This window comes from Pelobates fuscus, chromosome 9 (assembly GCF_036172605.1).
Source record: "Pelobates fuscus isolate aPelFus1 chromosome 9, aPelFus1.pri, whole genome shotgun sequence".
Taxonomy (NCBI): Eukaryota; Metazoa; Chordata; class Amphibia; order Anura; family Pelobatidae; genus Pelobates; species Pelobates fuscus.
In genome coordinates this window covers 131,528,715-131,556,342 of record NC_086325.1, presented here as the reverse complement: position 1 = coordinate 131,556,342, position 27,628 = coordinate 131,528,715, and the positions used below count along the sequence as shown (strand labels likewise).

At 40.8% G+C, this 27,628-nt stretch overlaps 1 protein-coding gene across 1 annotated transcript; it reads left to right on the top strand.

Moving 5' to 3' along the window:
- Positions 1-1,645: 1,645 nt before the first annotated feature.
- LOC134572364 (ficolin-1-like) lies at positions 1,646-27,214 on the top strand. Its single transcript, XM_063431289.1, has 9 exons — positions 1,646-1,756; positions 10,418-10,522; positions 11,269-11,322; positions 12,454-12,489; positions 13,026-13,064; positions 13,436-13,563; positions 21,746-21,875; positions 21,973-22,107; positions 25,998-27,214. Exons 1-9 carry the CDS (start codon positions 1,687-1,689, stop codon positions 26,246-26,248), a joined length of 948 nt encoding a protein of 315 aa, XP_063287359.1. The 5' UTR covers positions 1,646-1,686; the 3' UTR covers positions 26,249-27,214.
- Positions 27,215-27,628: the final 414 nt, after the last annotated feature.

Below are 27,628 nucleotides of genomic sequence, written 5' to 3'. Positions count from 1 at the left end.
ACCAGGCGGTCCGTCACAATATTCTTTTAGTATATTTTTAATTTTTGTTTATTTTTATTTTTATTTGTATTTTATTTTATCTTTTATTTGACTTTATTTTTTTTATTCACAGTGCTCCATCTACCAGATAATAACTATTATTATGTATACATAATGAAACAAATCATTAATAGATACTAAAGTTAAAAAGATACATCTATATCTCTCTCTTTCATTCATTACCTAGTTTTCATGGTTTATATGGTTACTATATTCACATATAAGATTCACTTTATATTTTTCAAATATAGGCAGCCCTTGATATATATATTTGTAAAAAAAAAAACTTTTGTAAATAATCTCCAATTTTTGGAATACACTTCTTTTTACTGCTATTATACTCATTTCGTTAAAAGCATATGGAGTAAAAAAACTATCAAACAAATATGGAGCCAGTATCTTTGGACAGCTTTACAGAATAAGAAAGATAAGAATCAACACTTATTTATAATTAGGCAATTTCGAATGCACATAAAAGAAGCCCTGTTCATGAGGTGTTCAACAGTGTCTCCTTGAGGAAGTGAGAGTAGAGCTCACAAAACATGTAGGAGTAAGAACACGGCGAACACCGACAGCATCATGTCCTTGGACGATCTGAGTGCCCGTATCACAATCCTCCAGCTTCAATCTACGTGCGCAAACCGGAGAGACTTTGAAGCAGGGAGATGAGCACATTGCACAGGATCCGTATCCAGCACAAGTACAGTAAGCAACCACGCCACACCGTAGGATTCCTGAGACTCAATTTTTCCGCTTACTTTGTAGTATCTTAAGGGATCCCTTAGCTTGAATATACTGCAACAAAATGGGTTGGATTACATTTCTGAATTTACACCCACTTTAACGCTTTAGACATATGCTTATTATGAGCTAGACATTTAAGCTCTTTGTTTTTTTGTTTTTTGTTTTCGTTTTTATTTAGCTTTTAGAAGCATCAAATATGTATTTTTTCTCAAGGATTTTTTACTTGCTTGTTTTTTATTCAGAATAAATTATTTTTTACCTAAAGCTATATGTTCCTCTGTGCTCTTTTCTGTTTATGGGTAGCAATATTGAGTCAAATATAAGACTTGAATTTCCCCTTTTTCACATTGAAATTTGCCAGATTGGTTATGTTGCCTTTGAGACCGTATGGTAGCCCAGGAATGAGAATTACCCCCATGATGGCATACCATTTGCAAACGTAGACAACCCAAGGTATTACAAATGGGGTATGTCCAGTCTTTTTTAGTAGCCACTTAGTCACAAACACTGGCCAAAATTAGGGTTCAATTTAGTTGTTTGCATTTTTCACACACACAACAAATATGAATGCTAACTTTGGCCAGTGTAAATTCATTTTGAATTCACTTTAAATTCTCACTTTAATAAATAAACTATTATATGTACAGCCTTGTAACACAGAGTAACTGACGACCTTTGAAATTCTCAAAGGATAATTTTGAGAACCTAAACGAATTGATGGACAGATGAGTCTTTGTAATGTGACAGAAATAGCCATCAATATCTATCATAAAGGCAAAGCAGAAGGGGAGGTGTTCCTTAATTTTGGAGGGCTGAGCTGTATATATGTTAGCAGTGCTCAATCTCATGGCACAATCGAGCTGCCAAGCAGGAGAAAAGACACTAACTGTAGCCAGTGACACCATGTGGACTTTAACTCTCACACTGATATGGATATTGACCACGTTCAGTCACGCACAAGAGTCCTGTCCAGGTAAGGCTTTCCTTTGTGGGTACGAAGATTGTCACCAGAAAAACTCACAGAGCAAAGATTTTATTTTCTTCACTAAATAACTGGAGTTAGATTTAAAAGATATATTAGAATTGCTTACTATGAGTATAAAAATAATATAAATGTTTTAAAAGGTGTATATATAAATAAATGTCATATTTTAGACCATTGTAGCCAAAACTTCGAGGCAATATAATTACTGCAGCAAGTTGTTTCACATAAACTATTCATATATATATATAACAATTTATTATGAATACAATCTAAAAATGTGTGAGTGATTCTGATTTAGTTGTTTAAGTTTTTTAGTTTTGCGTGGCATTTTAACTGTGAATGTCATAATACTGTTAGCTTTTACTGCGATAAAATACACATATTTTTATTCAGCGATGTCTCACGAGTACTTATTGTATTGTATTACAACGATGATATTGTCATTGAAAGATAATTTTTTTGCACTTTTCACACACAAACGGCCCTTTCACTGATGATATTATTGTAATACATTTAACTGTTTTCACACACTAATATTTGTGTTCAGCGAAGTCTCCCAAGTAAACAGTACCCCACATGTAAAGGTTTTATGGTGTCTTGGAAAGTTACAGGGTTTTATACAGTGCTTGCGAATTAAATTCTCTGCACTTTCTGCCTGGGTTGTCAGGCACGTCCCTCAAATTTTCATTAATAAAATCACATAGTTATGTTAAAAGATTACATAAATATGTACGTAAAATTTTAATATATATACATATATATGTTAAACAAGATAATAAAGAGAGCGCTTTTAACAAATAAAAACCAATATAGTGGCTAAAATGATCTAACAGGATCAATGGAAATAGTACCCAAGGTACCCCTATAGGTGACAGCTGCTGAACAAAAAAGATTTTTCCCAAATCCTGTATCAAAATGCTTGGAGTATTGTCAGCGCTTAGAAGATAATCCCCTTAAAATATAGAAAGGGTGCATATATATAGAAATAATGTTGCAATAATAAAAACTATTGTGCCAAACTCTATAAAGAGCCACAATAAAAAAGCAAATAGAAACAACAAAATGGAAAAAATAATAACGGAAAAAATAATAACAAGAATGTGTCTCTAAAAAGTCCAAAGTTATTTTGGATGAACTTTAGGTCCTGTGAGGGGGAGTCCAAAATCTGTGATATATAATAGGAACCCAGAAGTGTACTTGAAAATTCCTAGGCAAAGAAAGAAAGAGATATAGTGTAACTCTATAACATTTATTGCCCAAGTACAACAGAAACCCCCCCCCCCCCCCTAAATAGGAACTCTCACAATGTAAAAATGTAAAATAATGGTACTTATTGTTGTAGCTGCTCGTTCTCTTATAATCTCGACGGATTATCCTGTTCCCCAGAGAAGACAGCGTCTACCTCGTGCACTCAGGTGAGCTGTCCGAAAATGTTTCTTTAGGGAACTGCTGTAGATAAAGATGACTTGAAAACAGCTTCTTCCTCGAGTTTAATAGAGAGGGTATGCAGCAAAGTACCCCTAGCACCTCATCAACGCGTTTCGTCCTTCTTCTGAGGACTTTTTCAAGATAGGTACTGTAACCGTTGCTTGGCGGTTTTATACTTTACCGGGCAAGCAAATTCAAAATCCTTAAAGGCATACACTTTCAATTCCAACACTTATTGTTAAATCAGTCTAACCAATACTACATAACACATTAAAATGTATATACTCTTATGTCCTATTATACTGTAGGGCATTTGAACCTATATACATAAATGGCCACAAAAAAAGGTTATAACATAATATTGCAATAGTATACTAAAATTGCCTTATAACAAATAAAATAGACATAAAAATAACTTTAAAAAATATCTTTAAAAAAGATATGTAAAAAATATATATGCAATACAATTCAATCCTTATAGTGCAAAAATTGTAGATGACATTTCTTATATTTTTTAGCACTCTAATGTTTAAATATAACGAGGACATCATAAAACAATCCAGAATGACACTAAATCCTTTTCTATGCTGATTGTAATGTGGATACTTTTAACCTAGAACTTTTTTCACATATATTGTTTCAAAGTGTCCACTTCCCTAACTTTATAACAAATACTGAGGTAATGAATGTATCTTATTCTGTATCACAATATATAAGGGCTATTTCTTTCCAACATAGAAGGATGCAATGTGGTAATTTTAAGATTATTTTTCTTTCTACGTGGATATTTTCAATTTATAATTTTTGAAGAAATACATTCTGGTTGAGGCTTATTTTCTTTAAAGGTATACTCTGGTATTAAACTTTTCCTTGACATACAATTATATAAATATTTCTACACAATCCTGTAATCTTACTACTGTCGGTCTATATATAAGGAGCAAGGGTTTGCTTCATACTATCTTGATTACTGTTCCACTACAGTATGTTGGCTAACTCCAATTCCGCATTTAAACCTAAAGGAGTGAGGGTTTTCAGATTATATATCCAGAACATTTCCCTGTATGTTAGAACCTTGCTCAATTCACCTCCCCTCCATGGTACTTCTACTTTTTGAATACCACAATATGTGAGGAGTGCCGGATCGCTATTATGGTGTATTTTGAAGTGACTAGAGAGGGAATGTTTCTCAAAACCTCTTCTAATATTATAAGCATGCTCTCTAAGTCTGACCTTTAGTGTTCTTTTAGTCTGGCCCACATATAGATAACTTGTTTAGTATTACACGTAATGCTATCCTTGATGTTGAATACTTCCTTTGTAACCGAAGACTGGAAGGTTGTGCAGTTCTTTCCTTTAGAGCTTAATTTGCATATATTACAGCTCCCACATTTATAATATCCTTTCTTTCCAGATAAAAAATGGCTTAATATAACTGTGCACTAGTCTATCTCGTAGTGTGGGTGCTCCCCTAAAAATTACCATCGGTTTTGCAGGTAAAAGCAAAGCTAATGTAGGGTCCTGACATAATAAATGCCAGTGTTTTTGTACACTCCTCTTTAGACCATATGCTTGTGCACTGTAATTGAACACCAGGGGGCATAGGTCCCCAGTGGTCTTATTCGGTTTAACTTTCTCATGTTTATTCAGAAGTGTTGAACGTTCTATAGTTTTTACTTTTTGAAGGGCTGTATCTAATAATTCTTTATCATAACTTTTCTCTGTGAATTGTTGTTTCACCTTCTGTAATTGTGAATCACATATCTCAGGGTCAGTACAATTCTTCTTAACTCTTAAGAATTGACTAAATGGGACACCTGATAGCCAGGAAGGATAATGGCAGCTAGAAGTCCAGATGTAGCTGTTTACATCCACGCTTTTAAAAAAAGTGGATACCCTCAGGGTATAACCATATTAAGAGAGGAGATTTAAAGCCAAGACAATATACACCTCAGAGGGTAAACAATAGTGAGTGGACTACGGTCACCCACAATAAAAGAAAAAATTCTTACAGATCTCGAGGGAACTATAAAATACACACAAAAAAATTGGGTTTTAAATGCACGCTATTGTGACACCAGATATGAGTGGCAATGTGCACTGGCAGAGGTCTGCAGAGTACACGCTGTAGGCCTGACACACCCGTTTGAAGACAACTAACTGCTATTCAATCTATAACAGTGAAAAACGTTTTTGGTTTTAAATGCACGCTATTGTGACACCAGATATGAATGGCAATGTGCACTGGCAGAGGTCTGCAGAGTACACGCTGTAGGCCTGACACACCCGCTTGAAGACAACTAACTGCTATTCAATCTATAACAGTGAAAAAAGTTTTTTCTTTGTAAAGGCACGCTATAGAGACTCCAGATATGAGTGGCAAAGTACACTTGCTGAGGTTGGCAGAGCACACGCTGAAGGCCTGACACCCGCTTTAAGGACACTGACTGCTATTAGCTTACACTGAAAAACTTTTTTTCTTTGTAAAAGCACACTATACAGACACCAGATATGAGTGGCAAAGTACACTGGCAGAGGTTGGCAGAGTACACGCTGAAGGCCTGACACCCAGACGCTTGCAGACAACTAACTGCTATTCAATCTATTACAGTGAAAAATTTTTTTTTTCTTTTTAAATGTCAAGCTTAAGCTATTGTGATACCAGATTTGAGTCGTGGCACTGGGCAAGTGGGCACAGTATCCACTGTGAGCTTGACACAGAAGCTGGCAGGCAACTAACTGCTATTCAATCTATTACAGTGAAAAAAAAATATTTTTCTTTTTAAATGTCAAGCTTAAGCTATTGTGACACCAGATATGAGTGGTGGCACTGGGCAAATGGGCACAGTATCCACTGTGAGCCTGCACAGAAGCTGGCAGGCAACTAACTGCTATTCAATCTATTACAGTGAAAAAAATTTTTTTTTAAATGTCAAGCTTAACCCCTTAAGGACACATGACATGTGTGACATGTCATGATTCCCTTTTATTCCAGAAGTTTGGTCCTTAAGGGGTTAAGCTATTGTGACACCAGATATGAGTGGTGGCACTGGGCAAATGGGCACATATTCCACTGTGAGACTGACACAGAAGCTGGCAGGCAGGCAGGCAACTGCAATTACATTACACAGAAAAAAAAAAGCAGACTGATGTTCTAGCCCTAAAAAGGTCTTTTTGGGGTGCTGTCCTTACAGCAGAGATCAGATGAGTCCTTCAGGACTGTAGTGGACACTGAATACCCTAGCCTAGCTATACATTTCCCTATCTAATGAGCAGCAGCTACACTTTCCCTCCTCTCACTAAGAATGCAGCTTCAGAATGAATCTAAAATGGATGCTGGGAGGGAGGTGGGAGGGTCTGGAAGGGAGGGTCTGCTGCTAATTTGCTGGAATGTGTCTGCTGAGCGTGAGGCACAGGGTCAAAGTTTGCTCAATGATGACGAATAGGGGGCGGATCGAACCGCGCATGTATTTGCCTGCCGTGGCGAACGCGAACACGCTATGCGAACACGCCAGCGAACAGTCCGGTACATCACTAGTAACTATATATATATATATATATATATAGAATGCCATTCTAAGTGTATTTTGTTACCAATATATATATATTTATTATCAAAATACAGTTAGAATAAAATTACATATGTATATATAATTTTTTTTAAACTGATTTTATTTTTTATTATTTTATTTATTTATAATTGTAATTATATGTATATAGATATATACATATATATATATATATATATATTAAATATATGTATATATATTTATTTTATTGTGTAATAATGTATTTTTTAAAATACTTTTTTCACCTGCAGGGTCACAACCTGACAGTCCAGGTAGCCCTCCTGCAGACAGATATGCAGGCAGCTATGTTATCACTCTGTGAGAGCGATCACATGGCCCCCGGGGGCCTGATTCGCCATAGGAGGACTGCCTGGGCTGTCAGGCAGTCCTCCCGAAGCGGCTCTCCTGGGCTCAAAGCTGTTACTGCTGAAAATAAGTTTCCGTTACGGCTGATAATAAGTTGTCCACTTACAAGGGAGACATTAGTGCACTCCTGACACCATCAATTTTTATGTTCAACAAACGGGGACTGCCATGGGATCGGCCATAGCGCCCAATTACGCTAACAGCTACATGTATGCTTATGAGCAACAACATATTTTATCAAACTACCAGTCCAACATCATATCTTATTTTAGATATGTGGATGATATCTTGATATTGTGGTCAGGCTCCTCTTCATCTTTTGACAGCATGATCCAGGATCTTAACAATATAGACTCTCCTGTACGTCTGAGTCACTGTAGTGACACTAACAGGATCCAATTTCTTGACGTAGAGTTATATCGAAATCAGAATTCTATAGGATACACCCTATACAAAAAGACGTCCGATCGCAATACAGTGCTACATGCCACCAGCTTCCACCCAGGTGCGCTTAAGAGATCTCTCCCGATCTCTCAGTTCCTTAGAGTATTGCGGAACAATTCAGATCCAGACAACATCAAAGACCAAATGGAAACCATGCAACAATCTTTTTTACAGAGGGGGTACTCGCCCCATATACTCAAACGATCATTACAGAGAGCCACTGAGATCTTTCATCAATCTCTGCCTAAAACCTCTACGTCTCCACAAGATCCAGCAGTCATCACATTACCATTCTTGTACCATACAGCAAGCGATCAGATTGCGAAGGTGATTCGAAATAGATGGGACCTATTGGCCGCAGACCCTACACTGCACCCTACATTCTCTCACCCTCCCCGGATTGCTTTCAGACGCAACCGTAACTTGAGGGACATTCTGGTAAAAAGTGATTACACCAACCAATACGAGACCAAAAAAGGACACACGAAGATGGGTTGCTTCAAATGCACTAACTGTGTCACTTGTGGACACATGCTTACAGGTCCATCATTCGCCCATCCACACTCAGGAAAACGATATCTTATTAGACATCACATCACCTGCCTTACGGATCACGTGGTTTACCTAATCTCATGCCCCTGTGGTCTTTACTATGTGGGGAAGACGGACCTTACACTACGAGACAGAATGCGGGGACACCGCTCAGGCATTATGACCGCCTTTAGGGACGGCAAAACGGAGAAACCGGTGGCTAAACATTTTTTAGAAGCTAATCATCGACTTCCGACTCTGAAATTTATTGCCATCGATCATATCCCCCCACTGTCCAGAGGTGGTGATCGCTCCAAAAGTCTGCTTCAACGTGAAGCGTATTGGATAAGGACGCTTGACACAGTGCACCCTAGAGGCCTCAACGAATATATATCCTTCCATTCTTTTCTGGACAATCGCTAAATGTTGTCTCTCACACCCAGCTTTAGAAATAATCATCTGCTATTTTTTTATGCTTATGCTCACCCATATGGTATATATAGTCATACTTCAGTTCATCGTCCAGACTTGTATGTTATATTTTGCATTAATACATTCTTCCCATGCCTGGTTTTTCTAGACTTTTACATTTTTGTACATATGTATATAGATTCACTACTTTGTCCACACACTCCCATTCACTGCTCATGTCCCCTTTTTTTGTCCTCTCCTTTCCCCCACTCTGTTTACACACACGATTTGGTGTCACTATGTGGAGTTCCACTATTACACATATTTTAGTTTGCCCGTTCTTCACCTTTAGCACTCTTCATTTTCCTGTATTGTCAGGATCCCACACACTTTCTCCTTCCCACCTTCATCCCACTTCTTGTCACTCTCACATATTCTCATCACGCCACATTAGTCACATTCACTCGATCTATTATCACTTCGGTAGGTATTATTGATTAATGCAGGACGGGACACTGTTAGTATATTTTTCGTATATATATATGTTAGATTTTTCTTTTATGTCCCTTTGAGAGCTTCATATCTCTCCACGCATGTGCACGCAAAGGAGGTTTCCATGGTTACATGACGCTCCTCCACAATCTTTACGGGTGGCGCATTTTTTACGTTAATATATTAGACATGCATCAGTTGATTAAATCCAGGCTGGGATATAACTACTTTATATATCTTTTTACTCATTAATAGCTGTTAGATCGTCTTCCTATGTTTTTAAATGTTCCGTATTTCACATTGTCACGCATGCGCACTTAATGGCGGTTGCCATAGGTACATGACGCCCATTCACAATTCTCATTGGACACACACTATTCACGTCATCACCTTGTGACGCATGCTACACGTCACATTGTAATCACCACACAGCGGCTACACATGATGGTGGGGCATCACGGTCACATTGGGGTAAGTAATTTCCTGTTAATTACTCTTGCTATATAAAGACACCATTTTATATTTGATGTTATCTTGATAAAGACCTGCGGGTCGAAACGTCGATCTCCTTACACACAGATAAAACTTTTTTCATCAAGTCCTTTGGAGTGCTCTGATTCATTATTTCCTGCATATCTACGCTCTGCAGCACCGAGGCATTTTTTGAAGAGATAATCATTAAAGGTAGAGTGCCAGATTTCGAATTTGTTTATATATATATATATATATATATATATATAGAATGCCATTCTAAGTGTATTTTGTTACCAATATATATATATTTATTATCAAAATACAGTTAGAATAAAATTACATATGTATATATAATTTTTTTTAAACTGATTTTATTTTTTATTATTTTATTTATTTATAATTGTAATTATATGTATATAGATATATACATATATATATATTAAATATATGTATATATATTTATTTTATTGTGTAATAATGTATTTTTTAAAATACTTTTTTCACCTGCAGGGTCACAACCTGACAGTCCAGGTAGCCCTCCTGCAGACAGATATGCAGGCAGCTATGTTATCACTCTGTGAGAGCGATCACATGGCCCCCGGGGGCCTGATTCGCCATAGGAGGACTGCCTGGGCTGTCAGGCAGTCCTCCCGAAGCGGCTCTCCTGGGCTCAAAGCTGTTACGGCTGAAAATAAGTTTCCGTTACGGCTGATAATAAGTTGTCCACTTACAAGGGAGACATTAGTGCACTCCTGGCACCATCAACACTACAGAGTGATGTAGTGGTTACGGTGCTTGGATTTTCCTTTATTGGATATGTCTGAATTAAATATCAGACTAAATACATTCAATTTGTAAGAATTCTTACACGAATAAAGGTATTTATTTTAGCAGATCAGATGTTTACTCTTTCTACTTTTTTCTCCATCCACAGAAGTTAAAGTTATAGGTGTTGGCGAAGCAGACAAGTTGACTATTCTTAGAGGATGTCCTGGGATCCCGGGGACTCCTGGTCAAAAAGGAGAACCTGGGGAAAAAGGTGAGTGTGGACACACATGACTTGTGCTACCTCTAAAGTGTTTATACTAGCCTTGAACTTGTTAGAAGAAGTTTAGTTATGAAAACTATTGCAGGGCTGAAGAGAGTACACACCACTTGCTGTTTGCATAATGTATTTTTTTTAAATGTTATTTTTCTTCTGTTTAAACTGTTGTGATGCTTCAATTATAGGCAACAGAGAGCATGGGCCATAACATTTAGCATTTTTTTTAGATTTCCATTTTAACCCCTTAAGGACCAAACTTCTGGAATAAAAGGGAATCATGACATGTCAGACATGTCATGTGTCCTTAAGGGGTTAAAGGAATACTATAGACCTGATACCCCAAGGTAATCTGTAAAACATCTTGTGCATAGTTTGACAGTGAGTTGCTGTGTGGGGTCCTTCTGGTCTAATACAGCAGTTCCTACCAACTCATTACTAGGGAGGATTAGAGAGTATTCATTAGCTGAGAGCAATCAGCTCATGCTCTTTGCCAATGAATGATGACCTAACTTGGTATGAGTTTGTAACCACTGTAGTTGTTATGGTCTTGAAATGTTCCTTTAAAACATTAAACTTAATTATTTTATGAATAATCAAATTAAACAAAAAAATAATCAGCACATGTAATAAGAACTAAACGCAACAAGGGTTCTATACATGTTGTACATAGTGTATACATATTGTGCTTTAATTCTGAATATAGTCTATGCATCATGTCAGGGATATGTGTTATTTTACAGGGCAAATGGGATCACAAGGAGTACCAGGAAAAATTGGGCCTTCAGGACCAAAGGGTGAGTGAGAAAGTCCGGAAGCAACCAGACATAATGTTAACGAGAGTTAAAGGTGTGTAAGAAATGAATCACATTAACTGCTTTCACTTAAATTCACACATATTCCTTGCTTGTTTCTTCCATATCTAGGTTTCGCTTTAGGAATATACACACACTTGTTTTAGTTAAGGATAATTCATTATACACAAAAAAAATAAGGACAGTAAGATGTGTGTGTGTGTGTGAAATTAATAGAAATGATACAGGAATATTTTGCATTTAAAAAGTTCCATTTCAATTAAGTATTACAATTGAAGACATGATGGGGTGGATAGCAACCAGATGATAATTAATCCTGGAAGCTGCAGGAATTGAAAAGGAGACTAGATGAATGATAGATAGCTTTAGGGAGCACCACCATGAGACATTTTCCCATGATTTTGTGAATCGAGTGGGAGGAAGGGGGCGATACTATGCAGAGAAGACTTAGGTTTTGAGTTGTGAAGCTTTAAAGGACCAGTATAGTGCCAGGAAAACATACTCGTTTTCCTGGCACTATAATGCCCTGAGGGTGCCCCCATCCTCAGGGACCCCCTCCCGCCGGGCTGGATGGTGAGGAAGGGCTTAAAACTTACCTTTATTCCAGCGCCCAGCGGGGAGCTCTCCTCCTCCTCTCCGCCTCCGATCCTCCCTTTCGGCTGAATGCGCGTCAAGAGCTGCGCGCGCATTCAGCCGGTCTCATAGGAAAGCATTTACAATGCTTTCCTATGGACGCTTGCGTGCTCTCACTGTGATTTTCACAGTGAGAATCACGCAAGCGCCTCTAGCGGCTGTCAGTGAGACAGCCACTAGAGGATTTGGAGGCTGGATTAACCCATTTATAAACATAGCAGTTTCTCTGAAACTGCTATGTTTATAAAAAAAAAAGGTTAATCGTAGAGGGACCTGGCACCCAGACCACTTAATTAAGCTGAAGTGGTCTGGGTGCCTAGAGTGGTCCTCTAATGGACAAGTTTCCCCTTTTGGATATGTCACAGCGTTGTATTTATACTGTGTATCCTTTGAGTTCTTGTTTTAAGAATCACTGCAGTTACCATTTTCTGTTTGTGTTTTTTTTTTAACTCTATTTCTCTCGTATTTTTTTATATATAGGTGAAGTTGGTAATGATGGAGCTAAAGGAGTAAAAGGTGAAGATACCAGAAGCTCGACATTTGTATGGAATCAGTGTGTCAGGCGTACACAACACAATGTGATAGTTTAGGGACCGGTTCAGGTTGCAATGCACTTTATACATCAGTCCTGTAGTGCTCAAAGTTAACTTAAAGGGACACTCCAGGCACTTAAAAATACAAGGTACCTTGTACAGGCTAGGATATGGTCCATTCTAACAATATTTTTATATTTTCATTATTTTTTAAATATTAAGATGCATGGTCTGTGTAAAGCATTCAAAACTGATCAGCTCCAGCCTGGAGTGTTATTCACTAAACCTTCAATTGTAGAGAACTGAAAAAGTTAAAAATAGCAATAGCTTGAAAAATAGCAAAGTTGAATTATTTTCATGGTTTGGCGAACAAGTCCAAAAGGAAACATGGTAATCTTTAGGGAGGTTTCATAATGACTTTAAAGTGAGTTTAATAACATGTTAGTATACAAAAATATACAAAATAAATATTCAAATGCGTTCTAGTACTTACAAAAGGCATTATGTTTCAACCAACAGGAGAGAAAGGAGAACCTGGCAGGTTTGAATCCTTATACAGTAAGTAAATACCTGACTGTATGATCTATTACAGATATACAATGCTATATCATAGTGTACCAGGGAAGCATACCTCCTATAAACTTCTAAAAGTTGGGTAAAAACAAAAGGGTTAATCCAATAAACACTAAATTGTATTGAATTAAAAACCTAATTGCAAAACATAGTAAAAAAAAATAGCTTATTTATAAAAATTCAGAACAGGGGCATAATTGTTGTGGCAGCAGCTTCCTTAAAATTTGAATCCTGAGACTCTCTGTACCACTAAACTCACCAGGTCACCGCTATGAGTAGATTTTGTGAACGCATGAGTTACTAACTGTCTTGAAACATTTATTCACATACATTCGCCTTGATTTTTTGCCTCTTAGCTGCCAGGAACTGTAAGGAGCTGCAAGATCAGGGAGAAGCAATAAGTGATTGGTACACAATATATCCAGATGGGGAGCAGCCAATGAAGGTGCTGTGTGACATGCACACTGATGGAGGAGGCTGGATAGTAAGTCATCAGCGGTGACATACCTAGGGTATGGCAGGTGTGGGATGGGCCCTGGGCACCACTTCAAGTGGCAACTACACAGTGACTGGGCAGGCCTTTTTGACGGTGGTGGGGGGTCAGAGCTGGCAGCATGCGGTATGCACCTCTGGCAAATGAAGACATTAGTAGTTGCTCCCATACGGTCTCGCGTGAGTCTGAGTACAGCTTCTCAGAGTACAGATGTTCCCAGCTTGCGCTCTGACTCACTGAGGTAGCTAGCGATTATTGAGGTCTACACTACTGGAGGTGCAAACCTCACACTCACCCACTGGACAATCAGGGATTCAGGACTCTTGCTGGACCACTACACACCACATACAGCCAGCACACACAACACACACATTACATACACCTTGCATGTTTGAGCTGAATTATCTAAAAGATGTGTGTCAAATGCTTGGACAAATAGTGCTAGTACTATGCACTATTCCCAGTGGTCCTCTGGTCATTAGCTATTGTAATTGTCTATATTTTTAGGATGTAGATTCCCCTCTGCATCTTTTACATCCCCAACCATGCTCTGGTACTTTTTGTTTTGTTTGACAACTCTATCTAGGCAGCAGATATCAAGCTTTGGAAGCCTTGGTAAAATTATTCACAACTGTGGTATTAATAATGGCTCTTATAACCAGGGTTCCTTTCGCGGGTGGGATCTTTCTGATTGGGGAGGGCTAGGGCTGTTCGATATCCCCGATCTCTGCCTTCCCATACCAGTATGCTGACTTGGTCCCCATACTGTCGCTTTTTATGTCTTTTCTGACCTGGCGACGGGTTATCCTTACGGGACTGGGAAGGCCCTTTTTCTCCTCCTTGCAGACCCAACAGGGCTTGCGGCAGTTGCTCGTCATATCTCGGCCCCCCCGTATGACTATTTGATTTTTACATTTGTGCCGGGTGGCGGGCAGCAGGCGGCGGGCGGTGATCCCGGTAATATGTTTGGGATCTTTGTTAAGCCATGCATTGTGATATGTTATGTTTTTCCACCATTAAGGGTTATCTGCCTAAGGGTGTTCAGATTGGGGTGGGGGGTTTATCGCCCTAGCTCTCTCGACATGCTTGAGGGGATTGTATTGAACTGAAGATAGGGTGTGTGCTCTGGGCATTTTCCCTCGGCTGGACTGATAGGGTGGGGGATGCTTGTTTTTGTACTCCCCCTCTTGCCTATTCGCTGACTATTTATGTAGGTATCTACTGGGATAGGATGCATATGGGGCCGGAATCCTCTCCGGGGCATGGGGGTTTCGGATTTGTTCCATGCTTTTTCTGCAAACTATTGTTTATGACCTGACCCGGGCTCTTACACGCATGCTTTTCAATTGGAGGAGTTAATATATAATTATACCATGGTCCCGAGGGAGGGCCCCAGTGCTGGTTTCCGTTCATTGGGGGGATGATTCTACTTAGCGGAGGTATGCCTTTCATATGTCTCTCTTTCTCCCAGCTGAGCAAGCTCCGCTGTACGGGGTACGGGGGGGGTCGTGGCTGGGGGTTTTCCCCCACCGCCCGGGTTTCTATTTCGACCGGGACCACTAACGAGGGGGTGGGGTTTTCTTCCCCTGGGGGGGAGTCTGCCCGAGCGATGCGGAAGTAGGGGCGGTGACACTAACCCCACTGTGCAGCTGCGTTGCTTGGGGTTGCAGTTGCAATCTCTACAGCAACGCTCGGCTTGGGTGGGGGGGGGGTCGGATTCGTTCTGGCCGCTTAGATCTGTATGTTTGTCCTCATTATGATTTAGTTGGGCACCTAGGGGTGCTTACCACAGTTGGTCTGTGTTCATGCTACCCTGGAGCATTTTATGTGCTCTAGAGTCGCTTCAACATATACCCCATATTGACCTGGCTACAGGTAAGTACAGGCAAAAGTTTTCACAATTGTTCTTCTTCTCTTTATCTATCCTCTTTCCCTTTTCTATTCTTTCCCTTCCCTTTTCCCCCTTTCCCCTCATCCCTATCCCACACCCTTTGAAGGGGGACGTTGGTGTACTTAGATATGTTGCAAAGCTCAGCTCTGATCGGCATGGATTGGGCTACTGCTCTCTGTTCTTGCTTATTACGCTACAAAGTGCACGTCGGCCCCGGGTGGGTCAGGCACGTGAGATAAGCGTGACTCTCTACCAGACGCAATGCCATTGAAGTTACTGTCCCTGAATGTCAAGGGCCTTAACGCACCGAGCAAACGTCGCCTTATGTTCAGAGATCTTAAGCGCTCAAACCCAGATATAGCATTCCTGCAGGAGACACATATACCGGCGCCGGCGAAGTTTGCTCTGAAGCATCATGTATTCAGAACCGTACACGAAGCTAGGGCTTTGAACAAACGGAATGGTGTTGCTGTGCTTATACACCATAGATCATGATTCAAAAATGTTAGCAAAGATCCTGGCTAACCCTTTCTTAACGCGTCTGATTCACCTGGACCAGGTGGGATTTATCCCTAGTAAACAATTATTTGAGAACACTAGACATAACATCAATCTTATATGGAGGCAGACAGACAAAGGGATCCCGACGTTACTTTTATCACTCGATGCGGAAAAGGCCTTCGACAGAGTCAAATGGCCTTATCTATTCGAGGTTCTCCGACACTTTGGCCTCCCGGTTACTTATGTGTCCACGATTAGGGCGATGTACACTGATATTCAGGCGCGGGTCCGGATCGCGGGATCGAAAATTATGCCCTTCAGTTTGGCGCAACGGAACGAGGCAGGGCTGTCCTTTGTCACCTTTACTGTTTGCTCTATCATTGGAACCCCTTCTGCAAAAAGTGCGTAATACCCACGAGATTCGAGGGATTCAGATCAGAGGTCGGCAATACGTTGTATCCGGTTTTGCCAATGATGTGCTGCTGACCCTGACGGACCCGAGAACATCGATGGAAGCATTGATGGCTGTGCTGGACGCTTATAGTGGGCTGGCCGGATATAACGTGAACCTGTCCAAATCGAGCGCTCTCCCTCTCAATATGCTTGATTCGGATATAATTCACATAAAGGAGACTTATAAGATTCATATTGCTAGAGACCATATCAAATACCTAGGGGTTCGACTGACGGCGGATCCGGCCCGGCTCCACCAGCAAAATTATGTGCCCTTAATTTGCACTTTAATTTTGGATATGGAAAAATGGCAGGATAAGCCGATCTCTTGGATCGGCAGGATCCACGTGGTAAAAATGAATGTGCTCCCTAGAATCTTGCTTCTGTTTCAGGCTCTCCCGGTTAGGCTGACTAAATCTGACCTGGGCACGCTCCAACAGGCTATTGGAAAATTTATTTGGCAGAACAAGAAACATAGAGTTTCACGAAATATTTTGTACAGAGCTAAATCGAGAGGTGGTTTAGGTTTGCCGAATCTGTATTTTTATTACTTAGCGGCCCAGCTAACGCAAATAGTGTTATGGCACTCTCCTCCGGACGAGAGGAGGTGGGTAGATTTGGAGTCTTCCCTCATGGGGCCTGACATCCCCCAGTTCTTCATGTGGATTCCTAAAGCTAACAGACCATCACCACACATACAATGCCCAGCAATAGCGAACTCTTTGAAACTTTGGGACGCCACGTCAATAAAATATGGGCTATCCCCGCAGTTCTCCCCATTAGCTCCGTACCTGAGAAACACAGCCTTTAGCCCGGGTTTGGATGCTAGAGATTTCAGGGGCATAGAGAGCACTGGTATCCAACGTCTATGCCATTTATACGAAGACGGTTCGCTTCTTCAGTTCGAGGAATTGAAGGCTAGGGCTCCTCTGCGCCCTTCTGATTTCTTCAGGTATCTGCAACTTAGGGATTATGCCCAGACACCGGCAGTTAAAACTATCGCGTTAACACCGCCTACTTTCTTTGAAAACATGTGCGTTAAAGAGCATTTCCCGAAAGGTCTTATCACCGCTATGTATTCGCACTTAAGTACTTCCACGTTGGAATGGGGGACACTCACCTACACATCCCAGTGGAAGGCTGACCTTGGTGAGGAGCTTGAGGGGGTGGATTTGCAGGAAATCTGGGAGGCCGCGGCGACTTCGTCTATATGTGTCTCCATGCAGGAACAAGCTTACAAGACCATATTCCGGTGGTATACCACCCCGGTAAAACTTTGTAGAATGCACAAAATGTCTACGGATTTGTGCTGGAGAGGTTGTGGCTACAAGGGAACCTATTTACACATGTGGTGGGACTGCCCGGAGGTCCAGAAATTCTGGAAGCAGGTTGCGTAGTTACTGAAAGATATTTTTGATAGAGAGATTAAGCTGGACCCTTGGGTGTCTCTTCTGGCCAGGCCTCTGGAGGACTGGTCCAAAACAGAACAGAAGTTGATACATAAAGTGAATTTGGCTGCTGGGAGAGCCCTAGCACAAGGGTGGCTACAGAGTGTTACTCCCCCACTAAATGTTGTGCTGCAAAAAATTAAAGATTCATTTCTTATGGATAAATTGACGGCGAAGATCAGAGGCACAATCGCGAAGTTTGACAAGGTCTGGGCAGCATGGATAGACAGTGGAGTGGGCGGTAAGAAGATGGGAGGGATGGGCTCATTCCCCCATACCCCTATCTCTATGGGACTTTCTGTTTCCTGTTAATTTACTCCATATTATCTCCTTTCGTGGGACTTTCAGGATCCCACTGGAAGGCATACAGTGCGCGATTGGCCCTTTAGGTGTCATGCATCTCGTTGCCGTCAAAATCCTATATACCACTTTACTTACGTATGCTGATTGTCAATTATATGAATAGATTCCCGCGTCTCCCCCTTTACATCCCTTCCCCCCCTCTAGACTTATTTTTACTATCTTCTCTTGTTCCTATTTCCAATTTTTTATCTCTTTCATTCCTTCTCTCATTTTTTTTTTCTCTTTTAACACTGACTGGCCCTTCTTTCCCTCTCCATATGCTGGTACCATCTTAGCCCTGCTTGCAGGGAACTATGAACGCCTATGGTTTGCCTTAGGTTCGACGGGGCATCTATAGAGGCAAACACATGCTCAGGGCTGGAGGTGGGGAATGTACCCGAGTAGAACATGACTCTACTGAAGCTGTGTCAGTATTCCTCTGATTAACATGATTCATGTGATAATGCCAGTCAAATTTCTTTCTTTCTTTCTTTCTTTCTTTCTTTGTTTTACATGTATATTAAAATTGGGTGGAACACCATGTATTTATATGGATCTTCATGGCTGATGTGCACTCACCATATCCACCATTACCGACTGTTTTTTGTTGTACTCTTATGCAAGCTTCCTTTCTCTGTTGCTGCCTGAATGTGTTCATTTGATTTTATATATGATATTGTTGCTGTTATATATGGTGTTGAAACCTTGTAATAAATAAAGAATTTAAAAAAAAGGCTCTTATAAAAGACATTTAAATTAGGCATGTGCATGGGAAAAAAATTCGGTCCGAAATTCTGGATTTTCGCAGTTCGGGACTTCGGCAACTTCGGAACTTCGGCACTTGAGCACTTCGACACTTCGGGACTTCTCTTGCAGCCGCTTGGTAGATAACTCCCTAATTCCTCACTGTTTAAAAAAAGAAAAAAAATAGTGCCCCCCCCCCCTGCGCAGCGGGTGGGGGCCCTAAATACTAATAAGGGGGGGACGTAATGTCCTCCCCCTGGCCCCCACCCCTGAGCAGCGGGTGGGGGCCCTACAGTAAAACAAGGGGGGGACCTAATGTCCTCCCCCTGGCCCCCACCCCTGAGTGGTGGGTGGGGGCCCTAAATACTAATAAGGGGGGGACCTAATGTCCTCCCCCTGGCCCCCACCCATCAGCGGTGGGTGGGGGCCCTAAATACTAATAAGGGGGGGACCTAAGGTCCTCCCCCCTGGCCCCCACCCCTGAGCGGCGGGTGGGGGCCCTAAAATAAAATCCCCCCCTCAGGTGACAAGGGTTCCCCAAACCCCTAGTCACCCCCTCCCCCCAATAAAACTTATCCTCTACCTACCCCCTTCACCCTAAAAACTAATGAGGGGGGACCTTTAGCTAAGTACCTGTAAAAAAAAAACAAAAAAAAAAACTTACCGTTCGATGTTTTCTTTCTTCTAAAATCTTCTTTTTTTAGCCCCAAAAAAGGCCAAATAAAAAAACATCATAACCGATGCAATTATATAAAAAAAAAACAAATGCAAAAAAAATTATCCATCTTCACCCATGGAGGGCTCTGCGCAGACTGAGCTCTGCGGGGCGGGGGAAGGCTTATAAAGCCTTGCCCCGCCCTGCAATTAGGCTCAGAGCACTCTGATTGGTGGGTTTAAGCCATCCAATCAGAGTGCTCTGACAGGTAAATGAAGAGACTGACAGGTAAGTCATTTTACACAGCGTGGGAAAGTTCTTTGGAATTTTCCCACGATGTGTAATTTGACTCATAACTCTCTGATTGGTTACTTATGAGTCAAATTAAACAGAATGGGAAAATTCCAAAGAACTTTCTCACGCTGTGTAAAATGACACAGAGCACTCTGATTGGTGGATTTCAAACCAACCAATCAGAGTGCTGTGACAGGTAAATGTAGAGACTTACCTGTCAGTCTCTTCATTTACCTGTCAGAGCACTCTGATTGGATGGCTTAAACCCACCAATCAGAGTGCTCTGAGCCTAATTGCAAGGCTTTATAAGCCTGCCCCCGCCCTGCAGAGCTCAGTCTGCGCAGAGTCCTCCATGGGTGAAGATGGATTTTTTTTTTTGCATTCGTTTTTTTTTTTATAATTGCGTTGGTTATTATGTTTTTTTTATTTGGCCTTTTTTGGGGCTGAAAAAAGAAGATTTTAGAAGAAAGAAAACATTGAATGGTAAGTTTTATTTTTTTGTTTACAGGTACTTAGTTAAAGGTCCCCCCTCATTATTTTTAGGGTGAGGGGGGTAGGTAGGGGGATAATTTGTATTGGGGGAGGGGGTGACTAGGGGTTTGGGGACCCCTAGTCACCTGGGGGGGGCATTTTTTAGGGCCTCCACCCGCCGCTCAGGGGTGGGGGCCAGGGGGGAGGACCTTAGGTCCCCCCCTTATTAGTATTTAGGGCCCCCACCTGCCGCTGAGGGGTGGGGGCCAGGGGGAGGACACTAGGTCCCACCCCCTTATTCCAATTTAGGGCCCCCACCCGCTGCTCAGGGGTCGGGGCCAGGGGGGAGGACATTAGGTCCCCCCTTATTCTGATTTGGGGGCCCCACCCACTGCTCAGGGGTGGGGGCCCTGGGGGAGGACAATAGGTCCCCCCCATTATTTTACATTAGGGCCCCCACCCACCGCTCAGGGGTGGGGGCCAGGGGGAGGACATTAGGTCCCCCCCGATTATTTTACATTAGGGCCCCCACCCTGTGGCTGCTACTGCGGTAGAGCGAGTAGGGGCATAATTTACTAATACTAAGTAATCTTTACTTAGTATTAGTAAATTTGGCTGAAAGACCAATTTAGGTCTTTCAGCCTTTTAGTAGATAGCTCCCTAATACTGTGGGAATTAGGGAGTTATCTACTTATTCATTCCTGTGATTACACTGACTGGCCAAGTAACTTACATTTTATATGAATGTATGTTACTTGATTGTTGTAAGTGTTGCAAATGCTTACAGCTGAATCCTGGTTATGTTTGTATACTTTTTATTTAAAATTGTATGCAATGTAACATTCTTCTTCTTTCACTGGGTAAGTATATTAATACTTAGGCAATACTGTGCTTCGGAACTTCGGAAATTCTGTAATTTCGGAACTTCGGGACCTCGGCAATTCGGGACTTCGGAAATTCGGACATTCGGAAGTACCCGAATGTCCGAATTGTCCAAAATTTGTCCGAATTCCTATTCAGGCCAAAACGAATTGCATATGTCTAATTTAAAAAGGGATCATTGTTTATTTTTTTTATTTTCAGTGTAGTAGTATAGCAGTAAGAATACAAAAATTGTCAGGAGAAAACATAAAGGTTGTAGTCACACCATAGAAATGGCTTGTAACAAGAAGATCTAGCATGTGAAAGAAGTGACCTTATTTTATTCATGAAAATGTAATGGTCAAAAGTAAAGGATGAGAGGGGAGTTAACTTCTCTGTCAGTAAAATGGGGGAAGGAAGGCTGGGTGAAAAGAAAGTAAATGTGGAGGGGAATGCACAATTTTAGATCAGTGTGGACTGTATTAATCTCTGATTTTGTGATTTACAATGCAGGTTTTCCAAAGACGTTGGGATGGATCGGTGGATTTCTTCAGAGACTGGCAATCCTACAAGAGGGGTTTTGGCAGCCGACTGAATAGCTTTTGGCTGGGAAATGATAATATTTATAAAATAACATTATCAGGTATGTTTTATTTTTCTTAGGTTTCTACAATATGGAGAAATGAACAAGTGGTGGGTTATTACTAATTTATATGAAAATCCAATTTCATTATATGCAGGTTCATGGGAGCTACGAGTTGATCTACAAGACTTTGAGAACACAAAGGCCTATGCCAAATATTCTTCCTTCCAGATACTAGGAGAGCCTGAGAAGTACCAGTTACTACTTGGACCCTTTAAAGAGGGAAGTGCAGGTAACTACAAAAATCATATAAACCTGGACTTTTTCACATGAAACTGTCCCTTCTTCCCCCAGGCGGACCATTAGTGGGGAGATCTTGACCCTAAATATGGGTATGGCTACATACAAAATGAATAGGATAACCTGAAAAGAGGACAGGACATCCCTTGTAGTAGGAAGCTATTGGGCTGATGGGGAAGATAGTGACAAGCTACAAGGTACTCACTCCCACCCAGTGAAGAAAGTATTGGCCTACAATACTCACAGTCTCTGTATATGAGAATTACAGATAGAAATGCTATCCCTGATTATAAAGGAACACACAAATTGCAGACACACACTGACAGACGCACACAAGCACTGACAGATGCGCCCACTTACTGACAGACACGCACAATCACTGACAGACATATACACACACACACTGACAGACATATACACACACACACACTCACTGACAGACATATACACACACACACACTCACTGACAGACACACACTCTCAGACCAAGCATAGTGGTTCAAACCCTTCTTGATGAGGTCCGTAATAGGGGCTATGACAGAAGAGAGTTAGCGGAGCCCTAGTCCTGCCCAGGACTTTCCTCCACTGGATCACCAAGAGTAGAAATCAGGAACAAGAAATTGCCAAATCCTGTGCGAACCCCGACGAACACTCATCTGGCTGTTATGAAGCAGCTACCCAGGAAAAGCACTAGAGCTAATGTATCAAGTTGTTAATTTGTAGTTTACAGCCAGGGGAGGTCGGTATTAACTGGAACAAGATATTGCCAAGTAAACAGCCCACTTCCTCCCCAGTTACTGGACGATCCACAGTTCCGGGAGTACAACTGAACTTTATTCTGCCACACATGGCTTTTATGCACTGGCCCCTAGCATGGGGTTTTCACATTAAGAACACAAGGATTTCTTCCCAAGAGCCTTTGTGTTTGAGAGATAATTGAGCTCAAATTAGGATAACTCGATTATCTCTTTAAATACAGAAACTTACATACATATTTTACAATACCCCACAAATACACAAAAAGAATACAGGAACCCCACAAACGGGACCGACCGACCGACTCGTCGGTCGGCTTTCAAAGGTTCCTGTGTGAACCCCGACGAACGCTCTCCCTGGCTGTTATGGAGCGTCTACCCAGGGAAAGCACTAGAGCTAATGTATCAAATTGTTCATTTGTGGTTAACAGCCATGGGAGGTCGGTGTTAACTGGAGCATAACAAGGGGGACCATACCAGTCATTCGGGAAATGAACAACGGGGTACGGACAACCGAACACAAGGGAATAGAGTCTTCTACAGAGAGATCTTTTTATAAACCTTCTGTAGTAATTTGTGAACCCTTAAAAACTATGAATAGGTTTCAATCCCTGAGATAGTGGCCACTCAGTCAAAGTTTGAACTGACCACGATGAGAGTTTCGGCAAAAAAACTGTTCCATAATGGTAGTTGTGCCTAAGTGTTGGTCATTTAACAGGAGCTTCTGTGGGCTGGAAAAAGAAGGTTCCCTCTGGCTCTCAGGTAGCGATTGTTCTTTGGGATCCTCTGAACCTCCCCTCCAAATAGCGCTCTCCTAGCTCTCTGACAATGAAGTTAAAACAACCAGTAAACTTGACTGAGCAGAGGTAAGAGTTGTGCCTGAGCTGGAGTTCCATAGAACCAGGGCCAGGTTTGTCTGTCTCCCTTTTATCAAATACTGCTTTAAAGGGACACTGTAAGCACCCAGACCACTTCAGCTTATTGAAGTGGTCTGGGTGCAATGTCCCATGTCCCTTAATCCTGCAATGGTTGCCACTTGAGGGACTTCTTGGTTTGAAACGGACCTTTGGTCCGGGATCTGACGCTGGACATCCTTACGCTCTGCATGAGAACCTCCTGTGTCAGATTTTTCCCCCATAGGAAACCATTAAATAATGCTTTCCTATGGGGAAATCCAAATGCAAGCGCGGCCACTGGGACATTGGCACTGGATACAGGTAAGTGACTAGAGGGGTTTTAACTGTAGGATTCTATAATGCCAGGAAAACGGCTTTGTTTTCCTGGCACTATAGAATCCCTTTAAGGTGTATGTAAGGGGTAGGTATGTCTATACACAGCGGTGGAGCAGTAAGAACATTGATAAGATGTAACAGTGTGACCTTGTTTAAGCATCTCTCCTGACATAAATCACTCATGAAATGATTTGTCCCTGTCTCCAGGTGGTAGTAGGGTTGTGCAGACATAACCAAGGATAATCTGATACTACTGAAATGGAGACAAGGTAATCACCTAACAACACAAACTCTCATATAGGTTTGCCATCTATGGCCTCAACAGCCAAGGGTGTCTCCTACTCTCTTAGTGGGGTTAAATGGGATTAGTCTATAAAATTATCAGCAGCTCTAGCATCTTTGAGTGTTAGAGTGTTTATACGTTTCTCTCCCCAAGACAAGGTGATTGGGGCAAAAAGGGGGATTCAGATGTCAAACCTGAGCGACCTTCGGTGCGACGGTTTTCTGGACGCACCTGACAATCTATTCTTAGATGCCCTTTCACAATATAGGCAGAGTCCCTCTTTTCTCCAATACTGTTTTTCAGCTTCAGTCAGTTTGGTAGCTCCTAATTGCATAGGTTCAGAATCCGATACAAATGTGACATCAGGAACTGAGACCCTAGTTGTTATGGCTACAGCAGGATGTCTGACTCTTCTCTGCAGGTGCCTTTCCCTTAACCGATTATCTGTTTCTATCAGGTAATTGCTTAGGTCTTCCAAAGGTACTCGAAGATCTCTAGCTGCTACCTCATCCAATACACTCTTGTTAACCACCTTTGTTATGGACATATGTATGAATGCAGATACTAATCCACTCAGAGACAAGAGGGCAGAAACTGATAGCATGATCTGCTATGGTTCTATTTCCCTGTTCTATTCTCATAATGGATATAGCTGCACTCCTCTCTCTGCCAGGTGGATCAAATACCTTATGTAAGACCTTTACCAAGGTCTGGTAATCAGAGACCAAAAGTCTTGTATGCCTATTATAATAGATTAGCCAACTCCAAAGCCTTGTCTGTTAGTTGGTGCATAAAGAATCCTACTTTGGACCGTTCAGTAGGAAATGACTGGGGGCTGTTTCAAAATAAAAATCAATTTGCTTGATAAACCCTCGACAGGTTTTAGGATCGTCGCCATATCTAGGAGGTGGTCATAGTGTTCTGATCAGACGTCTCTATCAACATGGACACAGTCTGGGGAAGCATAGGTGCAGGGTTGTCAAGAGAGGTTAGCCCTTCTGGCTAACAAGGTCTGGAAAGCTTGAGCAAACTGATTCATCATATGATCAATCTCCTCAAAGTTTGCCTCACAAGTACGTTGCCGAGCTCCCATTCTAGGAGGGTCCAAAGCCCTATTGTAATGTCATAGTTGTCGTTACACACAGGAAAGAGGATACTTACCATGGTCTTCAGAAAACAATGTTACAACCTCTGCAAATGTAAAAAAATTTTTTATAAAAAATGACATTAACATGTTATATATTTTTTTTATAATCATGCAAGATTAGACCAATGGCGAGGCATACATTGTCAATCATCATGACATTCTTGTGCTGTGTGTCTTGACCCCTGTGCTCCTATAGCATTAAAAAAAGAAGTTGACCAGGTGTACACAAGCACTTCTAGTTCATTTTAGGAATATACTTGCCTCCACTAAAATGTACTCCCCAGAATATGCCTGAAAACATTGACTGGATTTAAAGAAATGGGTCTGTTAGCCATCAGAGAAGGGACCTGTTCGCATTGAGCTTAGTGAATGCAGCTGAACGGCCTTTTATTGGTGATGCTTTTTCAATCTGTATATCATATGACCTAAAAGTTAATTATGTGTATCCATTGGGTTATTTTTCAGGTGATTCTATGGCGAGTTTAAATGGAATGAAATTCTCTACCAAAGACCAGGATCATGATACACATGCAGGTGGTAGCTGTGCTGGATTATACAAAGGAGGCTGGTGGTACGCCGATTGCCATGGCGCAAATCTAAACGGACTTTATCTGCAGGGGGAGCACAGATCCTATGCTGATGGAATCAACTGGTACCTTGGCAAAGGCCACAACTACTCCTATAAATATGCAGAAATGAAGATTCGACTTGTTTAAAATCATATGACTTAACAGTTCCATGACAAATTCTTTGCAATGTACCATTTTATGACATTACATTTTGTGAATAACAAAATAAACATAAAAGCCTCCACATGTTAGTGAAGAGATTTACTAATTGGGATTGTTCTGCCTGTGCACTCAATGAAGTGGTCCTGTCTTTTTAACACTAATGTAAAACATTCCATTTTATTTTTATTTTAATTCATAAAAAAGGAAGTGTTTACATTACAGCCTAAGAACACCTCCTTAGGCTGTAAGGGGGCCACTCCTAAAATACCTACTAGAGATGCTTCCTAGGGCAGTCTTGGAGACACTGAACTTTTCTCATAAAGATGCACTGATTCAATGCATCTCTATGAGGAGATACTGATTGAACAGGGGGTTATTTGGCCTCCCAGCCTTCCTCCTTGACTGAGATCATGATAATTGACAATCTCAGCCAATCCAATGCTTTCCTTTTCTGATGATGTCAGCCAAGGAGGCAGATCAGTGGCAGGACCAGCACCAGCAGAGTGGAATAACGGTAAGATTTAACTATATTTAAGGGGGTGGGAGGTATTTTAACTCTATACGGTCAGGTATACATTTTTGTGTTTCTGATCCAATAGCGTTCCCTTAAAAATCCTGCAGGGACAGTCTTTAGGCATCATAACTACTTAAGCTGTAGTGATTCTAGTGACTATAGGGTCCCCTGTAAGTGCATAGTTCTTAACATTTTTGATTGCTTGATTAATTCATCATTCTTTAGTTACACATTTATATAAAGGTATCTGAAAAATCACATGGTTGCATCAATTCCTATTTGTAATATACAAGTCTACCAATAATTATACATAATTAATTCATTGCATTACTCAGCTGGCTGATTTTATTTTTTTAAACCAATGATAGCAATGATAAACTATTTCAATTTACATGCATACAATAATGTTATCCCTATCGCTTATAATGCTTTTCAGATAAAAAAAGAAAAAATTAAAATATATATATATATATATATATATATATATATATATATATATATATATATATATATATATATATATATATATATATATATATATAAAAAGGGGACTTTCTCCTAACCTAGTATTTTGCCAGACTATTTGCATATTGGCACTGAATGGATAATTACAAGTTATTGGCACTGAATGGATAATCATGATAACAAAGTAGAGATAAAAAGAAAGTGCCCCAAACTGTAATATTTATTACACTTGTATCTCTATAATATATGGTTTGCATTATAGCAAATCGTGTCTCCAAAAGTTAACTGCGCCATCTAGTGACTAAAACCTATAGCAAATATACTAACAGTGCTTAGTTAATAATTAAAAGTGCCCATAAAGTGCTAATTAAATATATTACATATAA